The sequence below is a fragment of the Centruroides vittatus genome, unplaced genomic scaffold (genome assembly GCF_030686945.1).
Source record: "Centruroides vittatus isolate TY-2023 unplaced genomic scaffold, ASM3068694v2 contig_19, whole genome shotgun sequence".
NCBI lineage: Eukaryota > Metazoa > Arthropoda > Arachnida > Scorpiones > Buthidae > Centruroides > Centruroides vittatus.
The window spans coordinates 667,231-683,127 of NW_027121169.1; the positions used below are offsets into that span (position 1 = coordinate 667,231).

The 15,897-nt window shown below is 27.4% G+C and overlaps 1 protein-coding gene across 1 annotated transcript in view; it reads right to left on the reverse strand.

The window, feature by feature from the left end:
• The window catches only part of bchs (WD repeat and FYVE domain containing 3 bchs), a 232,023-nt gene that overhangs the window by 94,482 nt on the left and 121,644 nt on the right, over nt 1-15,897 (reverse strand). Inside the window, exons 30-36 of the mRNA XM_067264512.1 lie at nt 15,184-15,336; nt 12,650-12,723; nt 12,374-12,535; nt 9,397-9,500; nt 9,129-9,237; nt 6,183-6,400; nt 4,937-5,130 (exon numbers count right to left, since the gene is read on the reverse strand). Coding sequence (XP_067120613.1) covers nt 4,937-5,130; nt 6,183-6,400; nt 9,129-9,237; nt 9,397-9,500; nt 12,374-12,535; nt 12,650-12,723; nt 15,184-15,336 — 1,014 coding nt within the window. The remainder of the gene's footprint in view (nt 1-4,936; nt 5,131-6,182; nt 6,401-9,128; nt 9,238-9,396; nt 9,501-12,373; nt 12,536-12,649; nt 12,724-15,183; nt 15,337-15,897) is intronic.

Genomic DNA, 15,897 nt, shown 5'->3' on the forward strand with positions numbered 1-15,897 from the left:
TAAGAAATAACAAAACTGTCTTTTGTTTATTTTCATTATGACCCTAGCATTACATAATGTTTTTATCTCCACCGCCTAGTACTGTATCTTAACAGCTACCTGTATACCTATACCCCCCCACCCATATTCTGATTAAATAATTTATAGACAGCCCAAATATACAGACTTCCTCCTACATTCTGACTAATTCAAACTGGTTAAATAATATATTGTTAATCTTCCTCAAGAGACAATGCACCTAATGAGGTCAATATTATGTCATTTAATTCCAGGAATATGAAACCCTGCCAAAAATATTAGACTGCCATTCAAAATTATTGATTTTGTAGTTTTGGTTGCATTTTCGGTTGTTTTACAAATTTCCAGTATTTTTTTCTTAAAATTCAATATTTATTTAACAGAAAAAAATTCACACAATAAAATTTTAATGTGTTTTAAAATTAGAAAAAAAAAATTAAATCATTTGCATGTGTGAGACAAAAATTTTAGACCAACAAAATTCTTTGAAAAAAGCATTAGACCATATGAAGTATATCTAAAAATATTTCAAAATAAAACTTGATAACTAATAATAGAATAAATCTGAAATAGTTAACATGTTAGGGCACTAACTGGAAGTAAACCATTTAACCACACAAACTGCAAATATACAATAGGATCAGGGGTTCTAATGAGCTGGAAAATGAAACTTTGAATAATATCATTATTCAAACAAAACATGTCTCAGAGAAAGATTGCAACACTACTAAATGTAAGTAAAACTGGAGTTCAAAACATTATTAGAAAATTCAAGTTATCTGGTTGTGTCAAAAATCAACACTGTTCTGGCAGACCTAGAAAATAATCAAAATTAGAAGACAAAATCTTCCAGAAAATTTGCAAAAAAGTGGAAAGAGAAATTTGGAGTTCAAGTGTCTTCAAGAACAGTTAATTAGATATTTGGCTTCTACGGGTTACCATTCCAAAAAAGTAAAAACTAAACCAATAATTACACCCAAACAGATGAAACTGCAACTAAATTGGGCCAAAAAATATAAAGACTGAAAACCTGATGACAGGAAAAAGATAGTTTTCTCAGATAAAAGTTGGATTTGTTTGAGATATGGTGATGATATTGGCACAAAAGTGTGGAGCAATCAGAAAAAAAATTTGATAAAGCATGTCTAGAATCAAATGTTAAATTTCCTCTCAGCATAATAATTTCTGGCTGTATGTCAGCAAACAGATTAGACAAAGTTTGCATTTTCAATGGATGGTACTGTAAACAGTGACGTATATCAAGATATTTTAAATTACTTTTAGATTTCATCTATTGAGGAAATATTTGAAGACAGTGAGCTAGCAAGAATGGTGTTACAACACCAACACACCTTGCTGTGGGATCATGTAGCAATGCTCAGATGTTGTGAGGAGAGGAGTCTGGTGTATGTTTGGGAGGCCCTCCTTACTGTTTTACTAAATCCGTGCAACTCCCCCATGCGTGAGTTGCCTGCTATGTGGATCGATTTGTTTAAAAGGTTAAAACATCATCTCTAGCTCCTTCTTGATGATTACTAAACACATTATGGCACATGCGTATTCTCACCACATTTGTCATTTTAATTCTTTATGTTTGGTTGTTCTAACTTTAGTTTCATTCTAATGGACTAACGCCATTAATTTTAATTCAAAAACTTTTGTTTGAAAAAACATTTATTTGAAATCATCTGCCCGAGAATGACGTTTTATAGCACGTTGAAAGCGCTAGCAAATATAGTAGTGTTTATACATATTTAATGCCTTTGTAATATTTTTCTCTCCTGTTAACGTAAGACCAGCATAACATCCACCCTCAAATTGAATTAAAAATATAAGTGTTGAGCACTCATGGAAAAATCAATAAAAATTTATAGAAAATGTAACTAAGTTTTTATTTTCTATCTTTTAGTTTTATATATGTAACAATAAAATATTGAAATTCTTATTGTTTTACCATTTAACTGTAAAATTGGGGAAAAATTGAGTTAAAGACACTTTTATAACCAATGAAAAGGGGTTGTTTTTGGACGAATAAACTGAATTGTTATATCCTTTGAATCAGATGTTCACCTGAGTTCAAGAATTACTCAGACGACAATTAATTCTCAGATATTTCATTTAACTGCATTTCAGATCAGGATTCTTGCCGATCCCTCTGCAGTAAAGGTAAAATCCGTGATTAAGTCTACACTGATATTTTGGACTGTTCGAAATCAGTCACAGTAATGGTTACTTTGGTGTAGGCTCTGTCGCAGATTTTACTTTTACTGTAGAGGGATTGGCAAGAATCCCGATCTGAAATGCAGTTAAATGAAATGTCTGAAAATTAATTGTCTTCTGAGTAATTCTTGAACTCAGGTGAATGTTGGATTCAAAGAACATAACAATTCAGTTTATTTGTCAGAAAAAACAAACTCTTTTAAGTGGTTATAAACATGACTTATTATATTTGGCAAATATTGCTAATTTTAGCTTTGTATCAAGTTACAAGATTTTATGTAGACAGTACAACTAAAAAGGAATAAGGGTTTGCTCTATGTGTAGTGTAATCTGTTATCAGATTTTTACAAATTTTAAGTTTTTGCTAATTGCTAAAATTGTTTGAAAACTCTAAAAAATGCATTGTGATCAGGAATACATATGTATGCAAAGTTTCAACTATATTGGAAATCAGGAAGTGTGTGAAAATTGAATTACTCTATCTGGACAGACAAACAAACAGCATAAGTTAATAAGAAGTATATAATGAAATATTTCAAAAGTAAACGGAATAGAAGTGTTTTTAGATCAATGTAAAATGACATATAAATGTAAAATTCATAAGCAGTGTTCCATTCTGCTTATATTAGAATATTAACATTTAAAATTGCATAAATTACTTCAAATTCAAAGTTTAATATTCTAAAATGAATTTACTAAAAACATTCAAATAATTTTTATAACTGAAATAACAAAGATATTTTGACAATTGAATACATTAGTGGATGAAAGTGTTATGTTACAAAATAAAAGATTTGAGTGAATTGACATTCAAAGTTTTTCAGTGTAAATATAGCCTTGAAACAGGATATTGCAGAGAGTACAATATTACAGTGTCATTTAATTTCAAAGCTATTTAATGATGGTATGTGAGGGATAGATACATTACACTTTCCTCCATGATGGACAAGAGATTTGAATGACTGTAACATAACACCCTCATCCACTCATGTTTTCAATTACAAAGCATTAAATATAAGCTTAAAAATAAGTTTTAAATAAATCAATGAATATTGAAGACTGTGTAGTAACATTAATTATAACTTTCAGTTTGAATCTTCTAGTTTATATATTAAACCTGATACAGGCCAATGAAACAGAATTAAACTCTTTTTTATCCTATAGTTTATTTTCCATAAACTACTGCTTATTCTTCAAAGCACACAGATGTTAACATCGTCATTTTTTATACAGAGGACAAAAAATGCAATGTAATAAAAAATAAAACAAAATTAGTAGTAATAAATTTAAGTGAATTAAAACAAATTTCTAACAGCCTAATAAGCACAAATATAATGAAGTTTCAAAAACCCAAAACTGTCAACTGTCAAAAAATGGATAATAATTTACACATATATTTGTAAATCTGGATGGGGTCTGGCCCTAATTAGTCTGAATTTTTTATACTTCTTTGTATATGAAGCTTTACATAAGTGATTATTTTGAACAATATTAAAAATTTTTCATTCTAATATAGGATTTCACACAGATTTAGAATTTAATTTTCAAATTTTATAATAATAGTTGCTCCTAATAAAACAGTATCAACACTTAAACTAAAAACAACAATATATTTTTAGTTTTGATTTATGATAGGAGTCTAAAATCAATACATTCTAAAAATTTTTCATTAATTTATTTTTAGAAATCTGAAAGATTCTTCTAAAGGTTAATAAATTTGTTGCAATAAAAATTTATATATCTCAGTTATATAGCATTCTATTTAATACTACTGTTGCTAACAAATCTTCTTTTTCTAATATTCCTTAGAAATCTCAAAACAGAAACAGTGAAATTTGTGAAACCAAAAATTAAAATTCCATTTGATTGAAAATTCTAATTCTTGATCTTGCAAAATTTCTTTAATATTTGTAAACTGGCAAAGCTAAATGATCAAAGTGCCAAGAAATATTGTTTTTGAAAAAACTGTCTGTTGATGGCAAATGGAGCGAATGTTTATTTCCATAAGCATGTAGCTCTTCAAAAACATGCAAGGAAACTGTTCAAGTAAGAGTTTTTGTTTAAATTTAAACAATAGAAAACAATCAGAAATAAGACAAAGTTGAAAATGATCTAAATCCACATAGTACAAAATGTAAAAAGATTATAGTCCACAGACATTATTCACTGAAAATGGCATTGAAAAAGTCTGTTCTCTTCATCTATAAATTCCACTATAGCACAAATATCTTTCTTCCTCTTGTCACTCACTTCACAGATTCCAAATGAAAAAAGTTCAATAGTAGCCAAACAGTTGTATTAAGTAACTTTTAACAATTCAAAACTAGCAGGCTATAATTATGGTGAAAAATGCAATGATTTTTTTCAGCAAACATCTTCAAGATATGATTACACTTAATTTATAATAAAAAACAAAAAAAACCCTTTTAAATATCTTACAAGTGCAATTCTGGTCAGGAAAACAGATCATTTAGCTTTCACCTACATTTCATCTAGATGAATGATGTAATATTGAAAACATGAATTCAATAATTTGTCTTTCTAAATTTGAACGTTGAAAAAGTAAACAAAGCAATTTTAATAAAATGATTTCCAATTTACATGATTATAACAACAAAAACTATTTTTTTTTTTTTTTTTTAAATTTAATACTTTTTTTACTTATCCTATGGTTTCCTATATTATCATTAATAAATACCTTAGGATTATTAGGTATCCTGGGAGGCGGAATTCCCAATAATATGGACAGCAGTAAAAAATAGACTTCAATAATGTGAACATGATGTACAATCAAAAACTGTAAATGCTGAAAACCTGGTACCTGGCATGCTTCTGAATGTATTTCTCTGTTATTAATTATATTTTTATTATTAGCAGAACTCATATTGAAACCTAAAAAGAAATTAAAATTGTTATTAAGATATTTGTAATTGTTGGAATTCAATTTATATGTAATATTAAAAAAACAATAAAATATGATTGATTTATATATAAAAATAAATATTAATAAAAGTCTTTCAGAAGAATAATAATTATTTTTATTTATAGTTTAAACATTTTTGGAAGCTTTAATTTATTCATTTATGTATTTTCTGAATTGTATTACATAAACTATACTATTTAATTAAAAGTGCATAAAATGTTACAATCCTAAACAATGTTAGATTTAAAAACCCATTTATAGATAATTTTTCTTAAATAATTGTTATAATGCTACAACTATATAATAGATACATCCAAATTATCATCAAGATTATTATCATAATTTAGATGTATCTATTATATAGTTGTAGCATTATAACAATTATTTAAGAAAAATTATCTATAAATGGGTTTTTAAATGCAATTCTTGTCATGAAAACAGATCATTTAGCTTTTCCACTACATTTCATCTAGATGTATGATGTAATATTGAAAACATGAATTCAATAATTTGTCTTGGATAACCAATCAAAATATATAAAAACAACAGTATATTTTTAGTTTTCTACCCAGATAAAATACTTTTGTTTTTAAACACCAGAAGGTGAGAATATGGTAAAAAATGCGAATAACAATTCAATAATTTGTCTGGTCAGGATAAACAATCAAATCCTAAATGACAGAAATTAGAAATTAGTTTACAAATTCTTAGAAATAACTTGTAATATTATGACTAGAACACTGTATTAAATGAATATAAATTTAGAGAGTTCACTTAATTATTACTTAATCAATATAACTGTCATTCATGGATCAATAGAATTAAAAACAAAATTACTAAAAACACTTTAATTAAACTAAAATTACTTTTGTATTTATTATAAAAATATACAACCTTATATTATTTAAATTAATCAAACAATAATAATTCTAGTAAGTATGACTAAAAAACACAAAGTTAATATTTTTCAATAATTCACAAATAAAAAATTATAAACAAAGTTCTTTTAAGTTATACATACCTAAAACTACTCCCACACGATTCTGAGTTACTGCTTCAGTTTCTGTTAACCAACCTCCATTAGATGTTGCTTCACGAAATTTCTGCAATAATGACTGATGGCTGAGCAGTAATGAAAGTATTTGAAAAGATAATATTGTGGTACTTGGATGAAGATGACCTTGTAGAAATAATAATAACCAATCAAATCCTAATACTTTTACAATTTCTTCTGCAAATCTAAAAATTAAAAAAGAAAATATATTTAAAAATTAATACTAAAAAAAGTGAAATTATTATTAAGATTTTAAAATTTCATTTCATAATTCATATGCATAAATACAAATATACTGATACAATTAACTATAGACACATTGTCAGAGAACAAATTTACTAAATTATATAAATATTAAAATTTTCTGTTTTGAATATTGCAATCTCTTCTTAATTTAATAAGTTTAATAGTCATTACAGAAAAGGTTTTCAAGTAAAATATTTTCAAGAAAAACTTGATACAGTGGATTTAATACTTATGTGAGTAATGAAAATTATCAATACACAGGATATATTATTATAAAATATTTTTGCTTTGATAGAAATTATTAAAATCCATATGATGTAAAGTAAGATCTTAGCTGTAAATGATTAGTTTTTTCAAAATAACTATGTACGAGGGTAATTCTAAAATTAAGAAACGTTTGTTTCTCTAGATATTTTTATTTAATATAATGAAACAAAACTTACTTTACAACACATGATATACCTTAGCTATTTTTATACATAGTCACCATATGAATTTAAACATTTGTCAAAGTGTATCACCAGCTTTCCTATGCCTTCAGCACACTCAGTTACCACCAATTTCTTTAACTAGTCATTAAAAGCCTCTTTCAGTTCATTGTCACTTCCATAGTGATTCCTGGCCAAAAAATCCTTCAATTTTGGGAAAAGATAGTAATCACTTTGTCGGGGTGGAATCGAGTAAATATGATTCCCGCCCTTCCCTGTAGGTCTGGTAACGATCAACGTGACAAGAAGACGGTGGAGGGAGAGACTGATGGAATGTGGACGGTAAACACCGGGTGGTCATCCGACCCGTGGCCATGTGTGTGGAGGGCAAAGGTCAAGGCGGGAAGAGGGGAGTTGATGCTCAAAATGTGGGAAAAAGGGGAGAGAGACGCAGGTGGTAAAGTTAGTTTGTCTCGTTACGTGATTCGGGGCAGTTCGCCCACGTTACGCCATTCGGACAGGAGTTCGCCCACGTTGCGCCATCCAGACGATTGGCAAGAGAAGTTTCTACGATCGTTTGGACCCGAGTGGACCCTGCAGGTGTCGAAAGATTCACAATGTGTCTTCCCGACGGACCTGAGCAACGGTGTTTTCCAACAGGACACACAGAACTTCATCGGATGTTATTGGCGCATCGGGTTGGTCGCCAATAGTGAACACATCGGATGACTTTTTGAACTTTACAATCACTTGGAGCCAAGTTTGAGCTATAAAGAGGATGTTCAAAAACTTCCCACTTAAACTGCTGAAGCAAGTTTTTCGTCAATGCAGCAGCATGCAGAGGTGCGTTATCCTAAAGAAGCACAATGCCTCTGGACAACAATCCCCACTGTTTGTTTTGAATGGCACGGCATAGTCAGTGAAAATTTACAGACAGATAAACCTCAGTTATTTGTCTGTAAATTTCAATAGGACAGACTTTTTTCACATTCAAAAACCATATTACACTATGAACCTCACACTTGGCAAGATTTTTAATTTTGTCATACATTTCAAAGTCACACTATAAACAGTAAACAATCGTTGTGGCTCGCTGTTAGCATCAAACTGGTGTGAAAAAATGGGAAGGTCCATGATGCTGCGGTGGGGGGTGGTGGGAGGACTGCATGGCTCATCAGATTAAAACATTCTTTTCTTTTAGAATGACCCTCATAATTACTATTGATTAAAACAATATTCATTAGAATTTTTATGGAACAAGATAATCAAATATTAAACAAAATTCTATGCCAAAAATGGCATAAAAATATGTTTTATACAATAATGCCATCTTTATTCTAAAAGTAAAAACGTATTCATTTAAACTCAAGCATTAGATTGCTATACTTATATTTTTATTATATATTTATATTTTAATTTATCTGCAAATTTATTCTCTCATTGCATTTGCTGAATTTTACATATCATATTTACTCGCATATAAGACGAGGTTTTTATCTGTTTTTCGCTGCTTCAAAAACCTAGGTCATCCTATACATGCAAGCGAAGCTTTCTTTTAATTTTTGTAACTGTGTATTCGCATTTTTTACCATATTCTCACCTTCTGGTGCTTAAAAACAAAAGTATTTTATCTGGGTTGTTTGAATCCTTCTTGTATATTGTCAGGAGTAAAGATGAATAGCAATAGGAAAAGCAAAGCTTTTGAATTGAATTCCAAAATTACACAGGAGCCTGATGTAAGTTTTAATTCATTCCCACATGAGAACAGATGATTATTTGGAAATCAAAAACTTAAAGAAACTCATAAGTGTAATCAATGAAGAGTGAATTCAACTGTTAAGAATTGGCAAAAAAGGTTCCTGATTGTCCAGCTTTACATGAACAAATTATGTTGTCGATTTTACAAGATTTTTCATTGGTTTAAAATGCCAGTAATTTTTGCAGGACAATGTGTGCATTTATGTGCATTTGATATTTTATTTGTTATTAAACAAAATAATATTAGAACTGTATTAATAAATCGAATTTTCTTTATTTTGATCTTTAAAGTAACAGCTCGTCCTATATATGAGGTCGTCTTATATTCGAGTAAATATGGTATTTCAATTATTTTAAATTAAAAAATTATCTGAAAAATTCATTTCTGTAATGGCATTTTTATAACATGTAATAAAACACTTGTATTTATTAACTGTAATGATTATGTTCTTGAATTGTATAAGTTTTGTAAATTACTTACAACTGATTCATATTTTCATCTTCATTAACAAGAAGTGAACGCAACAGTGTTAAACAGCAATTCCTAAGCCAAATTTTATGAACATTTACCATATTATCTTCAGAATTATCTAAGAAAAAAGAAAAACAAAACATTTTTTTTTTTACATTAGTAAGTATCTAAAGTGATAAAAAAACAAAGTTTGAATTTGACAAGAAATGAAAAATTTTTTAAAATTTTACTTTTATTTAAATATTCTTATAATGACATAACTTAATATGAATTTTACCTGTACTTTCTTCTAAACACTGTACTATAGCAGACTCATTTAATACAATATGCTTCTCACTTGCAGCTAGAGTAGGAAGTGTAGCTGCAGTAAACTGTCCAAAACTGAAAAACATAAAACAAAATAAATGTATTTCATAGTCAAACTAAAAGTTTTGTTTCATAAATTAATAAACAAATAGTATGTCTATTTACATATTTCAGCTATTTAATACTAAACTGCTGATACAATTAACTATTTTTATGTATGTATCAATAGAGTGATTCAGATTATTTTGTATATATATTTAACCTTTGATTTACACAGTATGCAAATTGCATTATTTCAATTCAACATGATCAGGAAAATGTGACAAAATTTTGTTTTGCGTGACAATTTCAGTTTAACATGGTATTTAAAATATTTTAGTATTTTATTTTAAAATTAAATATTTTTATTGATAAAATTTATGTTTAGGCCTAGACTAACTATTATAACATTGCAATTGTGTCCTGTTTATTTTCAACCTATAATGTTTGGAGATGAAATTTTCCATTTTACACTACATTATGACTTCATATCATATACATTAAATTCAGCTCAATTTCAGATAATTTACATGAGATTAAATAGAAATAAAATCAAGCATTAATAATAAATTTTACTAAGATAAGATCATCTTTTGGTAATCTAATTAGAAAAAACCTAGAATTTATATAAGTTACTAATGAAAATGACATAAAACTTTCAACTAGCAATTTGATTTTAGTCACCAAAATTTAGTTTTACTTCTAAAACCAAACTTAAAACTACTGAAAACAGTTTTAGTTTAGTTTTTGAAACAATATAAGATTTCAAGTTGAGTACAGTTTTTAAAAATTCTTACTGTTTTTCAAAGTGGTTGTAATATGAGTTAAATGAATTTATTACAGTTTCTATACTTGCATCAAAGGGACCAAACCAAAGTGAAGACTTTTAGTTTTTTAAAAAGTGTAAAGCACTATGGAACCTAAACAACTGCATGCTGGTGGTAGACCAAAAGGAAGAATCTGGAACTATTTTAATTATAAGTCAAAATATATTGTTGCTTCAAAAAGCCAACAAAAAGGGGAGAGAAAAATTGTGTAGAGAACTGGTGCCAAACAATTTACAAATAATCTGGAATGGAAAATCATCTCCAAGAATGCAAAGAATATAACAAGAAATAAAAACATCTACTTTCATTAATTTCAATCTCCAAATGAAGCCAGAAAGTGAAAACCTACAGTCTCAAACATTTGAAGTGCTGACAATTGAAGGATTTTCTGGTTCTTAATATCTCTGAATCATCAACAAAAGACTGCATGTTTGGAATATTCAAAGACACTTTCAATTCTCCAAATATAATAGTAAAAAAATCCATCATTTAAATCAATATACAGGATGATTTATGACAATGTTTGTAGAATGACAACAAAAGTGTCTGGAAATGCACTGTTGAGATGCTTGACAGGTAATTGGTACAGCTAGGTGCTGTGCAATAAGCATTATCCATATGCAGATTTGGTGTGTAATGAGTCTGACCTATGTAGTGTTGAAGTCTTTACTAATGAGCAGGGCCTTATAGTTCTCATCAGTTTGATGAAATCTGTATCTTGCCTACACTGAGACATCTGTCCTCCAACAACCAAGAAATCAAAGCAAATGTAGATGACTCATAAGAGTGTCTGGTGAAGGGGTCAATAATGTCAAATTTCATCCCTTCAATCTGCAGAAGATATAAGACTGAAGAGTTTACAACCACACTGTATATCACCCAAGCAAAATAAAATCTGTCTAGCATCTAAAAAGTGCATTTCATGACACCTGTTTATGAGACCAAAGTTATTTATTGTATTATTCTACAAACATTAATAAAGTTGGCACCACTGTCATGAATTACCCTATATACATTTTTATCTATTTAATTATTATTTTTATTCTAATAATTTATCTATCAGAATTCCATATCATTGAAACTAAAACTGGAGTGGATCTGGTGACGAAGATAAAACTAATATTAAAACTAAAGCACGTGTGTAAACTGAAAACTAAAACAATCCTTTAGCTGTTGTGACATTGATACAATGCCAAGCTGCAATTTTTGATAATATTTTAATTAAAAAAAAAAATCACATAAATTCTGGTCTAGACTGGAAATTTATATATAATTAATAGGAGACTATGGCACCTAAGTTTTCCATATCTGAAGTAAAATGTGGACTAAAGCAACATTACTTTTAACTAATAAAAAAAAAAAATAAGAAGAAAATTGTTTCTTTATTAACAAGCAAAGAAAAAATACAATAAAAAAAAAGAAATTTTCAGAATGTAATGGTTAATAAATAAAAAAAACCTTAGAACCTAATCCTCCAATTCCCATATAAATATTAGTCTCAATTTACTTTACTTTATGTACTGTACTTTCAACTTTACACCAAACCAGTCTATTGAATTAACCGAGTTAGATTCACAAACACAAATAGTTTTATCAAAACTATTAACAAAATAAAAAAAGTATTAAAAATATATAAAATTAAAAAAATATATTAATAAACACAAATGAAAAACAAACATTACTAAAAACTTTCCATCCTTTAAAGTAAGTTTAAATTTCAAACAACAGCTTGTCTTCTTGAAATTTTGTAATGAATCTTTTACTATTTGATTTTTGTATTATTTAACACTTTCATAAAAATGTAAGGTCTAAATATCTGATTTGATTAAGTCACATTAAAAAATTACAATTTCTTTAACAGAAACATTATATACACACACATGCATATTTGTGTATATGTTTACGCATAATTATGAAAAAAATATTGTTAATTTATATTATGATATTAAAATTAATTAATTAAAAAGTATTTATGTTTAATTACTTAAAATATCTTGTTTTCTACAGTTTCATTTTATAAAATTTTCACTTTAGCTTAGTGAAATGAAATTAACAATTTAAAAATTTGAAAAATATCCTTACCATAAAATATCTTTGCTATTTGTTGTATTCCGTAACAACACACATAATAAATTACATATAACACGAGCAGTAACAGATGTTAGATTAGTTCTTTTTAAAATTTGTAACAGTCTGGATACCATCTCTAATTCTCTTAAAATTTTCAAATTGTATTTTTTCTCACTGCAGTAAAGAAATATTAATTATATAGATCTAATAAAACATTTTTAACATTTTTAACATCATTAAAACATTTTTTTATTCATAAATTCATGTAAATAATAAATAACAATTTACCTTGATTCAGCTACTAATTCATAAAAATGCTCATATAAAGTTCTTTGTAAATCTCCAGGAACATCTTGCCATACCTACATTTATAACAATTTATTAATGCATTAAATTAACTATTATATAATAAAATGAATGCAAATTCAAGAAAAATTATTATAGACAACTAAATAGCTAATATTCATTTTAAACTGTTTTGACATGACAAATGTCTAGTCCAATTGATTATTATATTATTTACTTATAAATTGCATTTATTATTGTCGGCAAGAGAATTAAGAGTTGTTCGTGCACAGACACTGAGCCCTCACCTGATGACATCAGCCCCATTTAATACTTACTTGCATACGGCCCGACATAAATCATGAAATTTATGAGTTTTTCAAAATTTTAAGCTATTAACCCTTTTGCGACCGGGGTTCCGATCTATCGTAAGCCTAATTGTTAAGCGAAAAGACCAGGGTACCAATTGATCATTACCCTGTTAACAATCGATTTTTATAAAATTTATTGACAACAGATGTAAGCACTTGATGGCAGCGTCTTGTTTATCGTCTGTTTCACATATTTTTGTCCAGGTGGTGTTTTGTTGACTTAAAAAATTTTAATTATCGGTTTTTTTTCTTAATTTTTCATTTTCTGATAATTTTTTATTTCATTTTTAGCATATTCATGCAATAATATTACTATAATAAATTCATTCATGCTATAATAAGTTTATTCAGCTATAATATGTTAATGCATTATAAATATTCAGGTTATGACCTTCAGTTCTGATATTTTATGTATTTTTTTAATTTTTATTTTAATTGAAATTATCAGCAAATGTTACATCTATTGATACTGGTAATCATATGTTTATTACAAAAATATATAATCTTGTTTGATATGAAGTGAATAAAGTACAGTAGAGAATCATTAATCCAAATCAATTGGGGACTGGGATTGTTCAGATTAGTGATTCGTTCGGATAACCAATTATGTACGAAAAAATATATTAACCTGTCCGATGTTGAAATTTTTCTCCGTTGCGTGTCGCTTCGTGTTGAATTTTCGTCGATTTTAAGCCTAATGAAAATTTTTAATAATAATAATCGAAGCTATCGTATCGTTAAAAATTATTTCTGCACTTTGTACAAACAAAATAAATATATTGAGAAATATAAAAACATAAAAATTATACTTTAGAAGTAAATCTAGTATCAAAAACGTTCGATTCAGCACGACACAGTCCGACTGAAAATCGTTCGGATAACCGGCGATTCGAATTACCAGGGTTCGGATTAACGATTCTCTACTGTATATTAGTTCATTACATTAGTTGAAAGCAGAATAAAGTTTAGATTTCAAACAAATGTTTAATATAATGTGCGATAATTTCACAACAAATAAACATACATGCATAAATGTTATATCAAATTGTACAGAACAATATTCTACACGTCATTCTGGCTCAGTGCCAATAAGTATGAAGTAACCAGACAATGTTAATTTTGACAAAAAGTAACAAATTTTCAAGTTTGAATGTCAGTTACAATATATTATTTTTTTTCTCATAAATTTTTCTAATAAAACTTTATTGAAAAATATCGTATTTAAAACTAAAGATATTAGTAAATGTACGTAATTTTTTTCGTATGAATATAATGAAAATTTGATTTTTGGTGAATTTTTAAATAAATATTGCCTGACTGACCTTGACTGACCTATATTGCCCTCAGTCGTTTTTCAAAATAAACATAAACAAGGAGCAAAAGGGTTAATAACTGATCTATTGATTATTTGTAATTATTTTTTGTTATGTTATATTCATCATTACTATTCTTTAATAGTAAAAAAGATTTATCAGAGATGTATAGTATATATGAAATGTTATAAAAAAAAATCACTCTTCAGCAGTAAAACAGAGTAAAGCCTCACTAATTTGGACTAACTAGGGAAAAGCTTAGTCTCAATCAGTGAAATTATAACTAAAATGTGTATTGTATAGTTTAAAAAGTATACTGTATTACAGCCAAATTTTATTGTGCACTATAAATAAACAAACTTTTATAATGCAAAAGTAGTAATAGTATCATTCTTGTCACTGCCAAAATTTACTAATTTGAGCTTAAGACAGAAGCTAATTTTTGTTTGCAGTAATTGATGATCCAGTATATAGTCCATAAAATAATGATTTCTATAACTGAATAATGTGTGTCTAATAGAAAAATGAAGCAAAACTAAACTATTAAAATCTATTAAACTAGCAAGTGATCTTTCAGAATGGAAATTGCAGTTTTTTGAAAATTAAATCTCTCATATTTTTAAGTATGTATGTTATGTATTTTTTAATTTAAATATCTTGCTCTCTTTTATATTAGAAAGAAAGAAACTAGTTAATCTAATCGCTCAATTAAATACATATTGGTTAAGAAAGCTTTTCCTATATTTTTAAAAATTATTACTTCAAAACTAATATTTTTTTGTAATTCTAACAAAACTTCAACATTAAAACATTATCTTTAAGCTTCTTTTTAAAAAAGCAAAATTAATTTTACCTCCAAATCACATAATATGTCTTGAAATGCTGTTGGATTAGGAATAATGGTTGTTTCTCTTCCACTGTCTACTGTCCCCACCAAAGAAAATATAAGATGCAAAATATGACTGTTCAGTAAGTTTTGTTTCTTTTTCAAAAGCATTGCTAAACTCTGTTTAAAAAATATATATATACAATCAGTTTGTTATTTTTAAATGTAAATCAAAAGAGTTATTTTTAAAAAAATTTACAATTACAACTTTTATATCAAACATTTATTTTTAATTATTTATAATAAACAAGTTCAAAATAAAATATCTTTATGACTTCTTAAAAAATTTTCAATTAAAAAAAAATCATAAAAATAAATTATATATTATAAAACGTTATCTATAATACACAGTCATAAAGTCAATGACATATTGTCATTTTACATATATATATTAAATTAATATATGCATTATTATTATATACTGTAGTATACTTTACTAAAAAGTTCTTAGTTAAGTTATTTTTTTTTATTTATAACTGCTTTTTAGCAGGCTCCACTATAGTAAATTGCTTATGTTAGGACTTTTGTCTGTCTGCTCAGATGTTGTGTGTGTGTCAGATGTCCACATGAGCAATGACTTCACTTTCATTACCTAAGTGTTATGTTCCATTCCATTATTGCACATGTCCATGTGCATGCACAACTACTACTTGATTCCAAGAATTTATAAAATTTATTTTA